The 22,908-nt window shown below is 38.7% G+C and overlaps 1 protein-coding gene across 2 annotated transcripts in view; it reads right to left on the reverse strand.

Moving 5' to 3' along the window:
- LOC114648537 (metal transporter CNNM3) overlaps positions 1–22,908 on the reverse strand; it is a 74,429-nt gene that overhangs the window by 6,014 nt on the left and 45,507 nt on the right. Inside the window, exons 3-8 of one of the 2 annotated variants that reach the window (XM_028797635.2) lie at positions 19,363–19,515; positions 16,151–16,320; positions 15,123–15,219; positions 14,918–15,045; positions 3,499–3,625; positions 3,272–3,332 (exon numbers count right to left, since the gene is read on the reverse strand). In XM_028797635.2, the coding sequence (XP_028653468.1) occupies positions 3,283–3,332; positions 3,499–3,625; positions 14,918–15,045; positions 15,123–15,219; positions 16,151–16,320; positions 19,363–19,515 (725 nt within the window). In that variant the 3' untranslated portion in view covers positions 3,272–3,282. The remainder of the gene's footprint in view (positions 1–3,271; positions 3,333–3,498; positions 3,626–14,917; positions 15,046–15,122; positions 15,220–16,150; positions 16,321–19,362; positions 19,516–22,908) is intronic. The other variant, XM_028797628.2, reaches the window with a different exon arrangement.

The following is a 22,908-nucleotide window of genomic DNA, read 5'->3' on the forward strand; positions in this document are numbered from 1 at the left end:
ACTGGTCGGTACCAAAATATCAATAAGCTCCTGGAAAAACAGTGCCACAATCAGTGCTTTTGTACCGTTAATTCATTCTAAAATTACCTGTGTTTTTAAATTCCTAATCATCCCCGAATGATGGGTGCGCCTGTATCAGTGGATGCTCCCAACCTCCCCCTCTCTCTCCCTTAATGATGAATACACTGCAGGCATCAGGCGATCATGTTTTAGTCGCACAGCTGCGTGTGTAGCAAAGTGTAATCTGCTTTTTTTAGTTTTAGTTATGAACGCCCCCAAAATCGATTGTTCTTGTATATAGTTAGTAGCATATCGATCGTATTCATCGTATTGAAAAATGGTGGAAGGAGTGTGAGAAACAGGATGGAGAGTGGGAGGTGCTGGAACAGGTGCACACTGGATCGGGATGTGTGAAGATAAGAAGGAACAGCACAGAATGAACAAACAAGCAGAGGGGAACAAGAGCGAAAGAGTGTCATGCTTCAGACTGTAACACTAAAGTGGAAGACTAGCAGTGTAAAGGAGTTAAACGAGTGATTGCGTTTAGAAGGCTAAGGTGTCTCCCATGGCTAGAACAATGGGCATTCAGTTGGAAGGCAATTAATAAAGGCTCACCAGTTTCAAACTAGAGGTCTGTGTGGGCCTACCCGCCCATTCTTGGCCCCCCATTTCTCCTGCTTCCGCCCACAGAAACAAATTGTTGCCGTTAAGGAAAAAAATGAAGTACGGTTGATAAAATTGATTAACATGATCGTATACAAGGAGGGGAGTGAAGCTTTCTTCTTTGGTCCAGTTGTAATTTTCACTTTTTTTTTGTGACAATTCTGCTTCATCAGTATTTAATATGGATCTGCGATGGGATTTACATAATTTCTGAACACAAATCTGCACATTTCTTTCCACAGAAAGGAACAGAAGAGTAGTGTAGGCAACGTGTCTTATAAAAGCTTTAAGTAAGTAACACTTACTATTCCATTTAGAAATAAAAGTACGATCTATGTTAGTAATTGCTATTCATTCTAGTAAAATGTGACATTCTGTTCTGACAAAGAAGGTACCAGCCACTCTCCACACTTTCAAAAAGTTTTGGAGATTTATAAAATATAATTTTTTTTATTACAGGTCACAGTACTTTTTGCTTATCAATACATGCACACTGCAACCAAGCAAATCAGCACTGTGAACGTACTGGCAGGCATTTCCATTTCTGCACATTTGCTCTGAGAAGCGTTACTAACAGGAGCCAGTAAATTTCACTGCACTCTGATTTAGTGCAGTTGCATTAAGGGGTGATTATCACAAATCTCTTCTTGTTTCTCCGCTATTGCGATCCTACCCTTCTATATCTTTACATAAAGATATAAAATAAAAGACATAGAAGGACAGCTTTGGGCTGAGAAATGTTGCTGCTTTATAGAGCATGTGGATAGGACTTACTACCCTTAAACATCTTTTATTTTGTATAACAGTTGTGTTTATAATAATTTGTAATCAATCAGATTTATTATTTAACTGGTATAGGGGAGAAGCTATTTGTGTGACACCCTGTCTTTTGTTGTCTTGTTTCTGGAAATTAATGCTACTCTATTTTTCATTAAGATTATATTAGATTATAAAGTCAGAATATTTTTATTGGGTAAGGATATGTATATATGGGGCAGAGTGGTGTCTCTGAGGCTAGGGATCTGCACTGGCAATCAGAAGGTTGCTGGTTCAAATCCTGAAAATGCCCTTGAGGAAGGCCCTTAACCTACAATGGCTCCATCCTGGGTATGATGTCAACATGCATCCAGCCCTGCAAGTACGCCCTCCAAACTGCAGGGAAAACTTGGGGGTTGGTGGCAGGATTGGCATTCCAGCTATTTAAAAAAAAAAAAAAAAAAGAGAAAACCCTCACACTATTCCATTCCATCTGAGCTAATGTGGTACTGTGGTGTCACCCGTTGCATGGCTGCACTCAGGTCCTAACTTGAGATTCTGAGGTGGTTTGTCATGTGGTGGGTGCAGCAACGCGTTGTATCAGTGCATGCTCCTAACCTCCCTCTATGTATATTGTAAATAAGTTTCTCTTGTGAATAATATATTGAAAATAGTTCTATATGCCTAATAGTCCTATAATATTTAAGTTTAGCTTCTGGTAGTGAAGCAGCACTACAGGAATGCACGAAACTTGTTATTTTTGAAAAAATGTTATATTACAATAACAGCTGAATCTCTTCATATCATGTTTATTTTTTGATCCACATTATGTAGAGCAGTATCCATAACAGTATCAATAAGTACCAATATCAATAAGCAGTATCAGTATCGATATTGGTATTGATAAAACCATAATGATACCCATCCCTGCTGTTTGCTATCATTAAATATGGAGGTGGCCAATAACATGACCTGCTCATTGAGAGTAAAGTTTGTTCATCTCAATGGTTGTGCAAGAGTCTAATTATACGAGGCCATTCTGCAAGACTGGTGATATTCTGGTGGCTCATGATGTTCCCCTATTTCAGGATGGCAATACCACCACGTGCAGTGCTATACTAACTGAACAGTGATTTCATTACCCCAGAACAAAGTCACATGCTTTCCATGGTAATCCCAATTACCAGATCTAAACATCCCATAAAAGTTAAGTGAAGAATGCACAGTATAAATTCACATCCTTCATCCCTCAAAGAACTGTAAGTCTTTCTTGAGGAGTGGTGCAATATTTCACTACCCATACATCAGGTCCTTAATATTTTTATGTATTTATTTATTTATGTTTCTGTTATTTTTGTCCAATTCTAAATGTGTAACATAGATACACGTTAAAACAGGGGAAAAGAAAACCACTAGTAATGAAACATAGTATGCATGTTCAGTTAGTTATGTGATGGCCAAGGAAGACAGCCACGAGTACCTTTCATCTGTCCGAGTATTATTTCTTCTTTTAAAGTTTTCAGTTTACATATTCAAAGTCTATTTGTAATTTTCTTACAATTACTTCTCAGCTGCCACAGAACATGCTACTTGAATTTCTTTCTACACTTAGTTTTATGTGTATATACTGTATGTATCTCAACAGAATTGTAGCAAGAACCAAAAACATTGCATTTATACATCTGGACTATCTAAAAGAACTATTATCAATGTTAATACAAAGACATTTTTAAATGTAACATTATTTTGATCTATGTATTATGTTTTGGAAACGTTTGATCTGAAAAGAAACAGCTGCTGTATATTTCTCTTCTTCTAGAAGAAAACGCCTCTGATTACATTTCAAATTTACCTGCACTTCCATTAACTGTAGCTCTCTATAGAATCGAATGTTGAAGAGTGAACAGGAAATGCTAGGAAAAAACAGAAGAAAAAGAAAAACAGACAAGAGAAAGATGCTTTAATTGAATAGCAGCAGAGAGAAGCTAAGAATACAGAGTACTGCAGGCTGGGGAAAAAAGTTCTAAAAGCAAAGTGAACTCAGATTTGGAGAAGTGTTCTATAGCCTTTGCACATTACCTGCAGTCAGATTCCTATCATTCAGAAGTTTAGTTTGGCTGTTGGGAACAATCTTCGTATCAGTGCTGTCTGGACATGTACGAATCCGTGAAGCCATTAATGCATTGAGATACTGCAGCCGTGACACCTGCAACACAACAGACACACAGCATTATCAAAACAGACTAAATATTTCACTTGCCAAGACAACAAAATAATCCATACAAATTATTGGCTTTTAAAATTATTTAAGAAAATTAGGTATTTGGTATTTATATTTACCCAAAAAAATTAACAAATCAGAGGTGCAAATAAGAAATTGTAAGAAACAGTTTGATGTTAAGTGTACCGTCTAACTTCCAAAGGTTTATTCAGTAATCCATAATTATTTTTAAACACTGGCTTAATAAAACTGATGATGTGACTAATTATATCTTTCTATTTTTTGCCAGATTCAGGTCCCATCCCATTCAGGGCTGCTTTCTGGCTTTCATTTCTTGATATTGCTGGGTTAGACTCTGGCCTTCAAAAACTCTGAATTAGACAAAGTGGATGGATAGAACTGCCAGACATTACAACTCCCATTTTCTTTTTCATCCCAATCTTAACATTTCTAATTAAATGCGTACTGCACTAAACTACATGTTTATTTTGGTTCCTTATAAGAAGTTCAGTTCTGCCAGATGTGATTTTTGCAGTTTCAGCCAAAGATGAAAACGTGAAAAACTCATACTTGTGCTTTTGCCAACTCCAAATCCAAGATGCTTTTACAATTGAAACCTGTGTACGTATGTCACCTTAAGACTAAATAAAAGCCACATAGCTAACTCACTGTTAAACCCAAACATATTCAAAAGTATTCTTAAATTTGCTAGACTGAAACATTGAGCATCTTCCATTTTTGTTCAATAAAAATGGAATACAACTTCCCGAGTGTGGCAATCCAACATTACACGAGCCTGATAGTGGGTGAATCACAACTATTGTAGCATTAAGAACAAACAACAAAACTCAGATACTATAAATGTACATAACTAAGGAGTTAATGTAAGTTTCTGTCATTTTAATTATGACATTCAATATTGCATACATCAGTCTGATGGCTATTCTAAGTGCCACTAAATATCACAATTTGGATGCCAATGCAATTAACTGCTTTGGTGCCCTTGAAAGCTGGCGTTTTGCAATTTGTAATGTTTGAATAGATTTATATCAGCAGAAGCAGCAGCATCAAAAAAGCCATTATTATAAAAGCTTTTGAATTTTAGCTGTAAGAGACATATGTTTCACACTTATTATTCATTAGTGTAAAGTTTTAAAAGCTCAATGCAAAGGCCCCTTATCAGCACTTAGAGCAGTCACCTTTATGCCAAAAAGGCAGACATTGGACTCTGAATAAATATTCTACTGGAACAAATACTTTGCTTCATAGATATTAAAAAAGGCTGTTTAGTAAATAGTTAATTTTGAAGCAGACATGTTTGTATATTGCAGTAAGAGAACAGGGAAAGTGACAATCTAAAGTCTTATGAACATGCAAATTACTTATCAGTAAGATAACATGATAATCATTTTGTGATTACCACCAACAGCCAACGCAAAATGCATGTGCACTGGGCAAACCAGAGAAATCATTGACAAGCAACAGTAAATCCAAACCAGGCTTCTTTTAACTTCTAGAAGGTTTTCGGCAGGAAACCTGTAGCCTTCAATCAATCCATAAATGTCTGCATGAAATCAAATTAGAACATTAGAACAATTTACACATGAACAGGCCATTTTGCCCAACAAAGCTGGACAATCCTATTCACTTAATTCTTCCAAAATAACCTCCGCTCCAGTCAGATCATGTTTGACTTCATGGTCCTTGTTGCCTATGCTTCCACTAGGGTTATTTTGGTATCTCTCTCTTCTACACATTTTAGATGTTTTTCAAATACGGCGTACTGTACAAATTTTTGAAATTTCACAATCTTATACTGAAAAGCATTTGAAAATTTGCACACTCATCTATCTTGAAACATTCTGTACATCTTTTGTGGATGAGCTTATGGTTTCAAATTTACCTTGAGGAAGCAAACTTTTCAAAACTGAAAGAAAAAGCAAAATGTCACTTACCTAGACATTAATGTAAGGGGATTGGAATTAAGCATCCTCTATAAGCACAGAGTGAATAAATATGCATATGTAGTCAGTGCTAACATTACAGCAAAAAAAACACCTCTGCTCTGTGACCCTGCTCTGGATTAGCATGTTACAAAAATGGATGGAATAAGTGGATAAAAATAACCTCACAGCTACATTATCTTCACATTATAAGGGATGTAGTATTTTACCGATGCTATAATGTACTGATAAAGCTCCAGACATACTCTCCATCATTGTCTGAAGCAGGTAACAATTTTAGCTTGAGATAGAGATTTTAACTCTCCATCTGGTATAATTCTTTCAAAATGTTATGTTTAAGAAATTTGAATAGCAATTACTCTACAACCAACAATTGATGCCATTTTTGTATTACTTGAATTTGAATCTGCTGTCTATTAAAGCTTTTGAGCCACCACAAAAATATTTAGGCTGTTTTTACCTATATGATGTTGTAAGTACTACTAAAAGTAAATATTCTAACTTGTGTAAATGCGTTCTATTAGCACTGTTATTTTTAATATGACTCATTGTTATAAAAATAGTTAATAAGCAAAAATGTAACTAACAAAAAATGTAAAATATTCCAGCTTTCATATCAGCTAACACTTCAATGCACCTGAATGTTAGGCAATGTGTACATTTTCTACCTTGTTGATCACTCCTAAAGAGTTGTCCTTACAAATACCGCCTCTACTGGTCTTTCATTTTAATGAGTATCACAGAAAACAACAAAACCCCCCTCATCATACCAAATGTTCATGCAACCTTCTATTCCCCTCTCCATCTCCTTTCTTGGCACTTGCCAGTTATACAACTCCACCTCAAATCTGGTTTTCTCAGTGAGATTACATCTTCTAAAGAGACCTACCTACTTTCATGAACTGTGTCAGCACAGGGTCCTTGAAGTAGAATGCTGTCACTTTAAATCATCTGGGTTTACACTCAATTTTTCACACTATAACCAACACTTTTATCTATAAAGTTGGACTACAATCATAACATTCATTCACTAGCATAACTAAGATGCAATGCCAAGCATCACAGCAATTATGCCTTCTTATGATTCTTTTTGCCTGCAGTTATCCTTTGGAACTAGACAGAATTATGCTAGCTTCTGGTATTTTCTGTTATGAATGAAAAAGTAATAACAGTTGCCCTTTAGCCTAACTATGCTTTATGAATCTGTTCAATGAAACTTCAGTGTCAAAGGGAGCTGGAGTCTAATCTAGTAGGTATAATTACTCACTGGGCCCACTCATGCACACAACCACACTTATACTTGGACAACTGATAGTTGAGAAGTAATGCAACATGCACATCTCTCATATATTGGAGGCTGTATAAGGGTTAAAATAATGCTTTATATATTGTGTGAACATAAGATTCAAATAATTTGTGTGATGGGTTATTGAGTGATGGGTTAATATAAGAAAATAGGATTAGTTAGATATAATGCAGCTTTTAGGTTGAAACAATACAAATGTAATGCTCATAGAAAAAAACTAAAGAATTCAACATGGCTAGATAAGTAGGCATTTTCCGGGGAGAAAGACGTCTGAGGGCTGATGGAATGTATAGCATCAGGGTTAATAGATAGTTCAACCCTTAAGCTTAAGATAAAAATAGTGTGTACAGGCTTGTAAGAAGATAAAGGATAAGTAATGGAGATCTTTGTTGTTAATATCTCATTGTATTAACTACATAGTAATGATCAGACAAATAATAGGACTACTAATAAGTTATCAGCTGTTTGATTTGTTTGGTTTTCTATAAATCTTTCGTGAACTGCTGTGTCATGCTGTTTACCAGTCATTAAGACATAACAGAAAAAGGTTAGGGGAGCACTCAATATTAGAGTTTTGGAGACTTGTAAGGCACAGTGAACAGTATTTTGTAATCTTGGCAAGAACAGTATGTGACCCAGCATCTAAGGAAATACTACACAAACAATGGCAAATGCTTTACAGGAACAACTTAAGCATTAATCATCCATCCTTTTCAGAAATATTGTGGCAAGGTATCCTCAGAATTTAATGGATGTTTCAGACAATTCACAACACAGCAAAGCCAAACATTTTCTCACCGTGATCATATCTCGCACTGCCACCTGCTGGAATCTTTCAGATTTACGTAGTGAAAAGTCAAGCAAAATGACACCTTTTATTGGCTAACGAAAAAGATTACAATATGCAAGCTTTTGAGGCACCCTTCCTCAGGCAAGATGTAAAACTTCAGATTTACGTATAAAGCATACATGCAAGTATAAACAGTACAATGCTTGCGTAGCAGTAGCATTCACAGGAGCATTCGTTGTGTTGAGTATAAACCCAGCCTTAGTCTCTGGGAATGTAAATGAAGGCTACAACTGGGAAGAGAAAAAAACATGCTGGAAATGTTGTGTTGTGTGACGTGGGCTTTAGCTGCCTTGAGAAGACAATGCTAGACAACAAACTATACAGGAAACTTGCAATGAACACAAGTATTTTAACAGGCTTTAAAAGAAAAGACTGCCAACTCCAACTGCTAAAGGCAAACCACCTGGCATAAAGTTTGCTGTATGGGCATTGATTTGAATCATTCAGTTTTCATCTATTTGTGCTGTTTTGATATGTCTGGATTTCACTGCAAGTAAATATATAGATAAATGTAAACAAAGTTGGCTAATTATCTCAATGAAACAACCTTGCGTTTACCTACATTGGAGTTGGGTTTTCTTTCCTACCAAATCCTGGTCCTGCAGGAAAACAGGTAGATCTCCTTGTTCAGTCCTCTTAGTGGTAGAAAACCAGGAGATGTAAAATGACTGCAAGCTAAAGTCCCAGAAGCATTCAGTCTACTACTGCTAAGGTACCCAGAGGGGAGTATGGTGGGGTGTATCTTATAACAAATGGTTAATAAGCTATAGTTTAAGTTTAGGGGCTTCTATTTTTGTTTATTAATATTGGGAGGGAAAAAAAACAAAACACACACACACAACCCTAGGGGACTAGTGCAGTGCCTTTTGGAAACAGGTAACAATAAGACAGTTTTCAACAATGAAACGGGGTGAATGATGCAACCAGACAAAAGCCATACACATTTAGGAAGACTACACAAAAGGATTTTATCTGAACCAAAATTTGAACCAAGGACTCTGGAATCAGTAGACAATGCATCACTTTCATTTTTATCATTAAATTTAATGTAATGATGAATATCTGTCTACCTCATAATTTAATAACCATACTTATTCCAGTTCCAAGTTGACAAATGACAGTTCACGCCAATTGGGCATAAAGGTAAGAGTCAGTTGTGGACAAAATAATAGCAATAAAACAGAGTACACTCAGATAGAGGGTTAATCAAGAGGTGCCAATCAAACTAACCTACACATACAGTACATACAGATCAGAGGAAGAAACGACAGTCTCTGGGAAGAAGAAAAAAAAAAAGACAACTATGCAGACATAACTTGTAAAAATAAAATATACAGAAATCAGACCTCAATTCCTGAAGAACTGCTGTGATCAAGAAACACTGAGCACCTTGCTCTTGCGCTCTTAGAATACAGCATAATTACAATTTGGTACTAAATTACATTTGACTAACAAGTTACAAAAATTAAACTTACAATTAATTTAATTTCTCTTCTGGTTCGTCCTGCTTCCACTTCAAAACTGGTCCCGCCCACACGCAGCCGACACGGCATTTCTCGATTCCTATTCGTCCTCTTCCATGTCATGCACTATACTGGCCTGCTGAGCGTAACACATCCAACAAGTACTCGAGGTGCTGCCACAAAGGTAAAGTAGCTTTACCACCTTTGCAGGAGCCACCTGTGTCTTTACAACAGCTTATTATACAGTAAACATCACGAGCTAAAAATTATCGTGAACACATTTGAGAATACAACTCTTCTCTAGCGTTTGCTTCCATGAGTGCATAGATAACACAACCTTCTGGCCACGGACCAAACTGTTAAAATTAATGGGCAAATTTATCGCCAAATCTCTCCACTATACGCTAACACTTCTACCTCTCCAGGATATGGACAGTTGTATGTTTTTGACACAGCGCAAGCTACTTAAGTACGCTTACAAAATAAAGCAAACTCTGCATGCAGCGAAAATGTACTTCTCCAGCTACATTCCATGCTCAGAACCATGAACCATCAACCCCGCTCAGTCCAATCCAACAACATCTGTACGAATGGTTTTCACGGAAAACCCTGGGCAGGATTTACAGAGATACAATGCTCTGACATTGCAGCAAGTTTCGTTGGAAAAGATGGCGAAACACCTGTCGAAAGGGACTTTTGCATCTATCCCATACGCAACTCCTGTAAACAGATTTCCATGCTCAATATAAATTGCGATCCTATGGTTTACCCACTTTTATTCCCTTACAGAGACATTGGCTGGCACAAAGATTTACATCATGTTCCTGATAAAAGAACCGCCCAACGAATAAGGCTTACTCAATGCCAATTTTACATGTACAGATTAGCAATGAGGAATACATTTAGTATTTTGTACTCCAGCCGCAAACTATTCCAACAGTACGTCGTAGATTCGTATGTTAAAACAGAGGGCGCACGTCTCAACTATCTCAGATTACATCAACAAGATCTGCACATGGAACAATACAATGTTTGAATACAGACGCACTGTAAGCAAACGCTGAAAATAACGTACGTGTAGGCAAAATGATCATATTACCATCCACATTTCCAGGAAGTCCAAGATACATGCAACAAAACTATCAGGATGCCATGGCCATAGTACGTAAATTCAGAAAGCCCGATTTATTTATCACTTTCACGTGTAATCCTACTTGGCCGGAAATTCTACATGCACACTGCGTCTTTCAAGAAGTATTTATTTCTACTTGATTTCCGAATTCCTTTCTCACCGTTTTCCGTTCCTATTCTTACACCGCCGTATGCTACGACGGGCGTCAGCTAGTATTTGAATATTTTACTACTTAAATGACATATCAGTGAACTTTAAATTTTAGGTTTATCTACTCACATGAAGACATTATACTCAGCTTTGGAGTACAATTCTTGGAGAACAAAAATCACACATTGGACAGAAATGCACATTGTGCCCAGGTATTAGATTTTACTAAAATAGAAAATAATTTTACCCATACAAACATAAAATTATAGAAAATCAAAAATGTGTAGACATATTACATTTACCCACTGTATAAAAACAGCATCAAATGCCAAGGTATGGTCCCAGTCCCTATTTAAAAGTTAATGGTAGTCTATCAGAGAGCATCAACACACATGCCACAAAGAAGCAAGCTTAATACTTTCTAATCACTTGGTGTAATGCTTTGGGACAGTGAAAAGGCAGAAAGATCTCTACCTAAATATGAAAACTTACAAACCAACCCCCAACAAAAAGGCACCCTGGTATGAAAATAAACATGGATCATGGCTTTACAGTCTATGTCAAAAGCATATTTTGTAATCCTGCATGGTAATTTAAGACTCTTTTTTAGCTCCAGCTCAACATATGGGGGGAGAAAAAAAAATCAAATAGGACTTTCATGCAATCACAATGATAAATCAAACAAAAAATACCGAAAATATAAATCTATATCTCTCTTTTATAAAAAGAAATCCTGTCCCCTGTCCTGATAGTCTACGATATGTGATCTTCTCGGAAGATAATTTAAAGACCCGCGAGACGAAAGAGACCTGCCACGGTGCATCTCATGGGAACAAAGAACGAGAGTCTTGCAAGACACACCCTACTTACAAGCAATATAAAAAAAAAACAGATCAGTAGTGTAAAGGTAGTCATGCAGCACACACAGCTCCAGGGCTCTCAGTGCATATAAAGTGTATAAGGTCAATACGGTAGAAATGAATAGGGCAGAAATGAAATGAATAGGGTAGAAGTGAAACGTCGACGATTAAACGAAGAAAGAAAAGCACGGAGAAAAGAGACCCAAAAGCGATGGAGAGAAAAAAATGCTAAAAAGAAAAACAATAATCTAGGTGCAAATTTAGAAAATAAGGAATGTGATGATCAGCCTGGAACAAGTGGAATGGAAAAAAAAGCATGTCCAATCGGGCGCGGAGAAAAGAGACTCAAATGCATTAGACAGAAAAAAGAGCAAAAAAGAATAATCGAGGTGCAAATTCAGGAAATACAGAAAGTAATTATCAGCCTGGAACAAGTGGAATTGAAAAAAAGCACATCCAATCCGGCTCAGAATTAAAAGACAATTAGTAAAAGAAAGTAGAATTTCATAAAGACGTTTACAAACGTTGACGCTAAACACATGCTGAGCAGGTTAGAGAGCTACCCCCCAACCGAACGCGAGCAGCGTTATACATCCTGCAAGAAAGAATTCAACCACGCCCGTGACAGGTATTGCTTTTACAACGTCACGTGAGACCAGGCAGTGAGCCATCATTTAAAACAAGTCAACAAACCTCTAAGCTAGCAGTTGTTGGATTGCTTTTGGCAGGCAAGCATCATGTGTTCCCAGCTCTTAAAACAACGACATGCGACAGGCAGAAGAGGCAGCTAGCAAGCAGCAAAAAGACAGCAAATGATCCAAAGGCATATCCTTAGCGTACGTTCAGCCGCAACACCCTTCACAACACGAGCAGTATTATAGGTCTGGGAAGAAAGAGATGTAACCTCGTGCGAGGCAGGAAATAAAGAAACAAGTTTTGTTTTTACAAAAGTTTTTAAAGTAAAAGAGAAAATAATGCATATGTAACAATTCACAAGAAAATCATCTCTTTAAATTGTAGATTGCCTGCCTAAGGTAAAGTCATCCCTGATGAATGGGGACGTGGGAATGAGGAGTCCTTTCATCGGATCAGCGCTATTTCAGATGTGGAATGGCAAAATGGGGTAGGCAGCTTGATGAATAAGGTCTAATGGACTTAAAACAAATCCAAATCATATTATGTGATATCATCTAATGTGAAATTAGATGACTTCTAGAATTTTTACTTTTATATTGTATTGAGGATTTATTCTGTTCTATGTATTGTACTGTACGGCTCAGAATTAAAAGACAATGAGTAAAATGACAAAGTAGAACTTCATAATGACGTTTACAAACATTGGCGCTAAACACATGCAGAGCAGGTTAGAGACTATGAAACCAGTGAAATTAGAAAGGCTCAAAAAAACAAAAACAAAAAAAAACGGCACTATACACATGTGGAGAAATATAAAAAAGAAAGTAAAGATCGCAGTAGCGCAAACAAACTGCCTCATTTAACTATGCACCAGTCTAACTTTGGTTTTGCACAATAATTACTACACTATTGCACCTTAACACTTAATTCTACTTTATTCACATAATTTTACTTATTTATTATGTTCTACTATACAGTAATCCCTCCTCCATCGCGGGGGTTGCGTTCCAGAGCCACCCGCGAAATAAGAAAATCCGCGAAGTAGAAACCATATGTTTATATGGTTATTTTTATATTGTCATGCTTGGGTCACAGATTTGCGCAGAAACACAGGAGGTTGTAGAGAGACGGGAACGTTATTCAAACACTGCAAACAAACATTTGTCTCTTTTTCAAAAGTTTAAACTGTGCTCCATGACAAGACAGAGATGACAGTTCTGTCTCACAATTAAAAGAATGCAAACATATCTTCATCTTCAAAGGAGTGCGTGTCAGGAGCACAGGCTGTCAGAAACAGAGAGCAAAGCAAACAAATCAATAGGGCTGTTTGGCTTAAGTATGCAAGCACCGCGGCACAAAGCTGTTGAAGGCGGCAGCTCACACCCCCTCGTCAGGAGCAGGGAGAGAGAGAGAGAGAGAGAGAGAGATAAAAACAAAGAGTGAAAAATCAATACGTGCCCTTTGAGCTTTTAAGTATATGAAGCTCCGTGCAGCATGTCGCTTCACTAAGCAGCTGCACACAGAAGGTAGCAACGTGAAGATAATCTTTCAGCATTTTTAGACAAGCGTCCGTATTGTCTAGGTGTGCGAACAGCCCCCCTGCTCACACCCCCTACGTCAGGATCAGAGAAAGTCAGCGCAAGAGACACAGAGAAAAGTAAGTTGGGTAGCTTCTCAGCCATCTGCCAATAGCGTCCCTTGTATGAAATCAACTGGGCAAACCAACTGAGGAAGCATGTACCAGAAATTAAAAGACCCATTGTCCTCAGAAATCCGCGAACCAGCAAAAAATCCGCGATATATATTTAAATATGCTTACATATAAAATCCGCGATAGAGTGAAGCCGCGAAAGGCGAAGCGCGATATAGCGAGGGATCACTGTACTGTTATCTTTCGATCTATGACTTTTTGTTAATTTAACTGATATTCTTCTAACTTTGCACAGCTTTTGATAAGCGAATCAGGATACATTTCACTGCATATTGTCCTGTATAACTATGCATGTGACAAATAAAGAATCTTGAGAATTTCAAAAACGGAGTTTACCGCACATGCATTTATTGGTTACTTTGTTCATGTATATATATTTATCTGTCTGCTTATTTAAAAAGCTACATTTACCCCAGGAGTCAAAAACGTTCTGTCTAGCCCTTGTACAAAAACCTAGACAAAAGCTGGGGTATCACCTTGGTAACCCCATGTACTTTTGGAACTGTGAGAGGAAAATAGCACGACTTTACAGACAGGAGTCCAATGCAGAACTCTACTGACTTTTTTACTTTGTAAAAAAAAAAAATTATTAACTGCTGATGATGTAGATCGTTTTGTCTGTGCTGAAATTCCAAACGGAGAAACCAATCCTGACCTCATTAAAAAGATTCAGCATATTGGGACTCGCAAGATTACTCGCAAATATTGTTTTTACAGAAGTTCTGAAATAAAAGTGAAACTAATGAAATAGCAACAATTCAAAGAAAAAAAAAAATCTTAAAAGTGTGTATCCGGAAAACCAAACACGGGGGTTGGAGAGCGAAGCGAGCAGGGGGCAAAGCCCCCTAGTATTCCAAAATAAAAGACAAAAGTGTTTAAATTTGATCATATTGATAATAGAATGATGGGTTCACAGTACTTTAGTAACCTTGCTGGTTATTTTTTCAAATGATACACAAGTTTTGTTATGTTACACATTAAAACAAACCAGATTTAAAAACTTTGCAAATAAAATTTAACATAAAAGCGTCACTAAATTAATGCGTTTGTAAACTGCATGGAATTATTTGAATATTTCAGAGTACTAAAACCAGCCTTGCCATTGTCTACCTGTAGAAATTCTCAGTGTTCTCAGGATCACGGGAAAAAATTATGGTATGTGAAAAAGAAAAAGCTATGTTACTTTGTCTCCACTACCAACATACCTTTATATACTGCAAATCGGTCAGAGCACGTACAGTATAATCAGGGTAATAGGTGCCTTGACCACCATCCTCCACATCAACCTGATCTTTCTGGCTGTTTCGTAATGTTGACACTGGAGACTGATGCACTGCAAAAAATAAGTTGGGAGCTCAGCTAAGGTGCAGATATACCAGAGCCCCAGCCTTATCTGATAATCCATCTTACCCGATGAAGGAGCAGACAAAGCAGACACCCCATAGTAGGTGAACGCCCCATTCTCAAATTTCAACCCCTCTTTCCCTATTTCGACTTCCACTCGGCCCTGCAAAAAAAATTACAAATGGTTTATTTAAGGCTTCTCTTTCCAAAAAATAACCAAACACACTTCTAGGTTCTCCAACATTAAACCAGTATCAACAGAGAGTTCACAGGGATGTTTATAGATACATGGCCTACTATACAAAATACAAACTGCATAACATATTTGGCTTGTAATGCAGAAAGAGCTAAACAAGGAAATAAGTCAATGTATTATTCAGTCAACAATTAAGAGTATGGTTAAAAAATACAGCAGCTTCATTGGCTTCAACTGTTGTGTGCTCACTCCTACTGTAAAGGAAAATAAAAGAAAGTGTGATACAGAAATTAAATTGTTCTTTGGGTTGTCAATGAATATTACATTTATTAGCATAAAAGTGTAAATTTTTTAATACAATTATGCATATACCACAAAGTAGGGAAGTCAGCAATGCACAGATAGCAATTTATCTTGAAAACAAAGTTGTCAGGAATCCAAGGACACTGTCACAAGGTGTGTGTACCTTTCCATTCATTAAAAACACTACTTCATGGAAAGGCATTTGACACAGATGCTTTTAACTCAGGGGGAGAGGTGGGGGATATAAATTACATAGATTAGAGAGTTGTACCGTGTTAGCCATTATGAATGTAGAGAAAAGCCAAGCAAAATGACACCTTTTATTGGCTAACTAGAAAGATTACAATATGCAAGCTTTCGAGGCAACTCAGGCCCCTTCTTCAGGCAAGATGTTCTTGCCTGAAGAAGGGGCCTGAGTTGCCTCGAAAGCTTGCATATTGTAATCTTTCTAGTTAGCCAATAAAAGGTGTCATTTTGCTTGGCTTTTCTCTACATAGATTAGAGAGAAAAACATGCAGTCAAAAACCATCAGCTTCAATAACACATGTATATATGTTGCCCAAGTGTCCATCTACAACATGAAAAAATAAAGTACCTGTAAGATGAGGATGAAATAGTCAACTGGGTGGTTGCGGTGGTACAGGTAATGATCTGCCGATTGCCGGTTGGTTGTATCAAATTTAGTCTCTTGGTTCACACTGGGATGTTTTAGCAGGTGCATCAGAATCTTCTCAGAGATCTTGGAGGGGCTGAACAAATCCACCTCTTTTGAAAGAGAAAAATGGTTGTGGGGGTGGGGGGGTAAGAGAAAAAAAAAATGAGTACTAAGTTTGTAATCGATTTTCTGAAAGCAAAATGTCCCATCATATAAAAAGTTACAGTAGAAGCATAGCAGAAGTTGAAGGAAACACCCTTACTGGGCTTACAAATGCAATACAGGAGCAAAATAATCAAACATTCAAGCTAGCAAGGCAGGGAGAGGATTTTTCAATATGAATATGACTTCTAAGTCAGGCCTTTAGATCATCGAACATCCTGTTACTGTATATCTGCCAGTTTGAAAAAAATCTGAGTCCTAAAAACTGCTTATGAAACAAAAATGTGGATATTTAAATTTTGATGTGGTGCTAAATCTGGATAAGCTTAACTTACATCAAGAACCTTTAGGCTGTCAACGACAGGAGACTTTTGCTCTTTTCTCGCTCTAACCAAATGCAGGACAGTATTTATCTTCATTTTATATTATAAGGTGGTACTGTTTCTAGTTTTATTAATGAGAGCTGTTTATCTCTTATATGACACTATAATTTTAAGATAAACCTTTTAAACACCAATTACTGGTTTGTGCCTTTGCTGCAAAGAAATAATCTTATGATCTTAATGGACTAGAATTAATAGTTGTGCCAATTTATTATCGTAGAACATAATAATGGCTAGCCTTTTTGTGATTGGCTGTGTCTTCTTTGGACAAACCTTCTTTGGAGGTTGAACATTTAAAGTGTAAAATCATTTTTTAGGAACCTAAATCCCATTCTAAACAAATAAACAAATACCTCATACATTGATTATTTTCAAAAAGACAATGTCAATACGAACGTTTCAAATCTCACAGCCCTAGGCATCAATAGATTATCATCACAAGATTGTTACAAGACATATGCACAATATTAGAAATATATGCTTGTCAGTTTCACTGAAATCACATGGTGTAATTAAATCTGCTAACATGACAAAAAACAAATTAAAGCAATGAGTGATCAGAAGGAAAAGAACTATGTCCAGTGATTTCAACACCTGAGATGATGCAGAACCATTCATATGAGCAGACTTTCAACATCTATTATTGGGATCTTCAATCATTGAACAAACAACTGCTAACACAAAAAACATTCTCAGAAACCACCACATACCAGTGTACGTAATATACTGATCCATTGAAAAATCTACTTACATTATTCATTCTCTTATTCAGTTTATTGTATGAACATAAGCTCCCGTCTATAGGTACACATTAACTACAAAAGTATCAACAGAAAGTGCATTTCAGTGTAAATAATTCCACTATAACAATTATTTTCTATTTACTGTACACAGTTGGACAGAATTGTGCTGCATCTGTACTTGTATTTTCATAAAAGCACTGGAAGCTAGATAGCCTGTATTCATTTTCTCAAATCATGCTAATCTTGAAGGTTTTATTCCAATTTTGCTTTCGAAACAGACAAATATATAAATTAAGCTGATTGCATGAAGTTTTATTTTCCAGCATTAGACTAATAAGCCATACATAGCAGGGATCCAGACTGAAAAAACACTTAGGAGCAACTGGGCTCCTAAAATGAAACATTTAGGAGACAATTAACCATTTTTAGTTGCCAAATTATAGAAACAAAAACAGTGTACATTAACAAAAAATACAAAATATAAAAACCTGTTCATCTACCTGATTTTTGCACTTCTCCATTATGGCCAACCTCAGACTGCTGATTGGTCTTTTGCTCAAACTTTAAAGTATGTACTTTTATTTGAGCTTCAGAACTACATACAGCAGGCATGCGCAACCTTTCCGCTATTGACGGCCGCACTACAGACTTTTTACTTTAATAACGGCCGCACTACAGACTTTTTACTTTAATAACGGCCGCCAGTAAGTCCAAGTAAACTTAATAATGTTTTATGATTTATGTAAAAATTTACAGATTACACATTAAAACAGAGTATGATATATCTGACAATATTCAATTTACTGGTCTACATATGTAAAAAAATGTCTACGAAACGTCATATAGGACAAAAAACCTTTACAGCAATTGTTTCAGGAAGTTTGGAAAACATCGCCATTAATGGCTTCCTTGCTCTTGCATGTTTGCAGACAGACTTGCAAAGTCAGGGGACTCGCTGGAGACCATTAGCCGTATTCCAGACTCTAGATTGCTGTCTACCAATCGGGTTCGGTACTTGCGGTGTTTGAGATTCTACACTTGCAGGAGTCTAGAGACCCCAGAGTCCAAATCGGCTTTCGGCGTCACCATACCGACCCGGCCGACAAAGATTCCGCAGCGTTGAGACCCCTTACTCGCTGGAGTCCAGAGACCCTACACCTGCACGGCCGCCATTACGTACACTTTAATATACACGTCCACGGTCGCCAAAGTCCTTGCCCACGGCCGCATGCGGCAGGTTGCGCACAGCTGATACAGTATAATCATAAACAGAGAGCCAGAATTACCAACTATCAAAGTACCAGCGTTACTTGTTCATCATGTATATTTGGGCCTCCTATTCCTCTTTTTAAATTGAGTCTGCCCCACAGGCACCAGGCTCAGTATTAAATTATTCAAGTGAAGGGTCTTCTGATGCGACCCTGATCAAATCTTCCAATGTTTTGGAGGAGTTTTGCAAAACAGCTGTGCACAGAAAGGCCTCATTCCCTTTGTGCAACTTTGATGGGTATAATTTGGCAATGCTTTTCAATGGGAGATTTTGAAAATTTAAAACTGTGTACAGCTCAATATGCTCAAGGTATCTCAACAACAATTTGAAGTCTTGACAAATTTCCTTGAAGAATAACTGTGCCACATTTCAACAAAAAGTTATCAGCCACTTTACTTAGTCAATTACTTTGGAAAAACCGATGAATTTCAGGAACCCATGAGCCTGTATTGAACGAAATGCTGAATAGCTATTGTAATTTATTTCAAATGAATACCTTCAAAGCCAAGTTTCAATGGTGTACAAAGTGGGTTGAGTAAAGGTACAGAAGTATGCTGAACATTTATTATTGTGGTTTCTTTTAAGGTTACTTGCCTCGAGACAGGAAGCGGTGAGTAGCCAACAACAGCTGAGGTGATGTCTTAACTTTCAGCTCACCATCGGGCACCTTAAACAAGGAGAAATCATCCTTTCGATGCTCAAGAGGTTTGTCAACAGGAGTAGGCTTCTTCTTTACTTTCGACTCAGCTGCAGACAAACACAGAAATTTCTTAGGTGCAAGTGTAAAGCGTTAAAAATGCAGAGCATACTAGAGTAATGTACAAGGGATCGGTGAAATAATTAAAAAACACTACTGCATATGTTAATATGTCTGCTGTACCTGTGTGGTGGTAGCGGTGAAGTCAAGGTGTAGATGCTGTGATTGTAAACCAGTAGTAGTCATACTGGTTTCTGTTTACTCCTCAAGTTGTTACACCCAACACTTTAACCTCTATTGTATGATGGCTGTACTGAGTGATGACCTTTTAACTGTGTGAAAAAGGTGTGTGAATGAAAGTTACATAAGGCTGATTAAGGCAGTCAATAGACCTTGGCAATGTTCCTTCAAGCATATGTAACACTAAGCATGACAGTGTGGAAACATATTCAGGTGCCAGAAGCATTTGAAAGATGGAAAGGAAGATTTTGGTCTGGTGAAGAAGAGAACAAAAGAAAGATCCATGGCTATTGCCTTGAGGATGATGTAAAACAGTTACTGCTTCACTTCTTTGAAAAGTGTTTGGAACACTGTAAAAATGTATTGAGCAGGGGTGTCAAACTCAGATCTTAGTGTCCTGCAGTAGCTATAGGTCATATCAGTGGCCATTTTTTTTCTATGGGGCGCTGCCCCCTATAAATATTTTAAAAACTGTACAGTGATCCCTCGCTATATCACGCTTCGACTTTCGCGGCTTCACTCTATCGCGATTTTTTCTCATACACGCTTACGTCACTATGCATGCGCTTTCTGAGAACCTTTATCTAAGCCCCACAATGGCTCCTAAACATGCTGCATTTTCTAAGCCTTCTGACAATGAAACTAAGAGCTGGAGGAAGATGCTTACCATCTAGGAAAAGGGGAAACTCTTGGATATGATCAAAGATGGCAATACCCTACAAAAGCCTCCTCACGCATATGAAAAGACAACGCCAGCAACTGCCTATCAAGATGTTCTTCAGCAGCGCACCCAGACACCCACTGCCTACTCCTAGAACTCCTTCAGCGGAAGAAGACAACGACGCACCTGCTGAAGATACTGCACCACCTTGGCACGCTTGGGTCACAGATTTGCACAGAGACACAGGAGGTTGTAGAAAAAAAAGAACTTTATTCAAAGCACTGCAAACAAACATGTGTCTCTTTTCAAAAGTTTAAACGTGCTCCATGACAAGTCAGAGATGACAGTTCCACCAGGAGCAGAGAATGTCTGTGAGAGAGAGAGAAACAAAACAACCAATTCCAAAGCTGAGAAGCGCTGCACAATACTTTTAAGTAAGCGGAGTACCGCGTGAGAGGTTTATCGCGAGTTATAGCGCAAGTAAGAAGAGTAAGGAGCAATGTGAAGGTAGACTGTCAGCTCTTTTAGGGGTTTTCCCAGGGGCATCTGTGTCCTGTGAGGGTGCGATCAGCGCTCCAGCTTACAACCTGAAGACTCTCCTACTGAGCTCGTGCCTTCATAGGTTAGTGGTTGTGTATAAGAACTGTGTGTGTGTGTATAATTAAATGTACAGTGATCCCTCGCTATATCGCACTTCGCCTTTCGCGGATTTTATATGTAAGCATATTTAAATATATATCGCGGATTTTTTGCTGGTTCGCGGATTTCTGCGGACAATGGGTCTTTTAATTTCTGGTACATGCTTCCTCAGTTGGTTTGCCCAGTTGATTTCATACAAGGGACACTATTGGCAGATGGCTGAGAAGCTACCCAACTTACTTTTCTTTCTCTCTCTCTTGCGCTGACTATCTGTGATCCTGACGTAGGGGGTGTGAGCAGGGGGTCTGTTCGCACACCTAGACGATACGGATGCTCGTCTAAAAATGCTGAAAGATTATCTTCACGTTGCTACCTTCTGTGTGCAGCTTTTAAGTATGCTGCACGGTGCTTCGCATACTTAAAAGCTCAAAGGGCCCGTATTGATTTTTGACTTTGTTTCTCTCTCTCTCTCCCTTCTCCTGACGGAGGGGGTGTGAGCTGCCGCCTTCAACAGCTTTGTACCGGCGGTGCTTCGCATACTTAAGAGCCAAACAGCCCTATTGATTTGTTTGCTTTACTCTCTGTTTCCTTTGAAGAGGAAGATATGTTTGCATTCTTTTAATTGTGAGACAGATCTGTCATCTCTGTCTTGTCATGGAGCACAGTTTAAACTTTTGAAAAAGATACAAATGTTTGTTTGCAGTGTTTGAATAACGTTCCTGTCTCTCTACAACCTCCTGTGTTTCTGCGCAAATTTGTGACCCAAGCATGACAATATAAAAATAACCATATAAACATATGGCTTCTACTTCGCGGATTTTCTTATTTCGCGGGTGGCTCTGGAACGCAACCCCCACGATGGAGGAGGGATTACTGTACAGTACAATAATAATAATGATATTTGTAACGTCTCCCCTCCTTTAACCGCCACCTTATCGTGGTGGAGGGGTTTGCGTGTCCCAATGATCCTAGGAGCTCTGTTGTCCGGGGCTTTATGCCCCTAGTAGGGCCACCCAAGGCAAACTGGTCCTAGGTGAGGGATGAGACAAAGAGCAGTTAAACAAAACCTCCTATGATGAAAAACAATTTTGGACGGCGTTTTCCCTTGCCTGGACGCGGGTCACCGGGGCCCCACTCTGCAGCCAGGCCTGGAGGTGGGGCTCGATGGCGAGCGCCTGGTGGCCGGGCCTGCACCCATGGGGCTCGGCCGGGCACAGCCCGAAGAGGCAACGTGGGTCCCCCTTCCCATGGGCTCACCACCTATGGGAGGGGCCAAGGAGGTCGGGTGCAGTGTGAGTTGGGTGGTGGCCGAAGGCAGGGACCTTGGCGGTCTGATCCTCGGCTACAGAAGCTGGCTCTTGGGACGTGGAATGTCACCTCTCTGAAGGGGAAGGAGCCTGAGCTAGTGCGCGAAGTTGAGAGGTTCCGGCTAGATATAGTCGGACTCACCTCGACGCACAGCTTGGACTCTGGAACCAATCTCCTTGAGAGGGGCTGGACTCTGTACCACTCTGGAGTTGCCCCCGGTGAGAGGCGCCGAGCGGGTGTGGGTATACTTATTGCCCCCCAACTTGGAGCCTGTACATTGGGGTTTACCCCGGTGGACGAGAGGGTAGCCTCCCTTCGCCTTCGGGTGGGGGGACGGGTCCTAACTGTTGTTTGTGCGTACTGCTGGGAGACTTCAATGCTCACGTGGGCAATGACAGTGAGACCTGGAAGGGCGTGATTGGGAGGAATGGCCCCCCCGATCTGAACCCGAGCGGTGTTTTGTTATTGGACTTCTGTGCTCGTCATGGATTGTCCATAACGAACACCATGTTCAAGCATAGGGGTGTTCATATGTGCACTTGGCACCAGGACACCCTAGGCCTCAGTTTGATGATCGACTTTGTGGTCGTGTCGT

Source organism: Erpetoichthys calabaricus, chromosome 1 (assembly GCF_900747795.2).
Source record: "Erpetoichthys calabaricus chromosome 1, fErpCal1.3, whole genome shotgun sequence".
Classification (NCBI taxonomy): domain Eukaryota; kingdom Metazoa; phylum Chordata; class Cladistia; order Polypteriformes; family Polypteridae; genus Erpetoichthys; species Erpetoichthys calabaricus.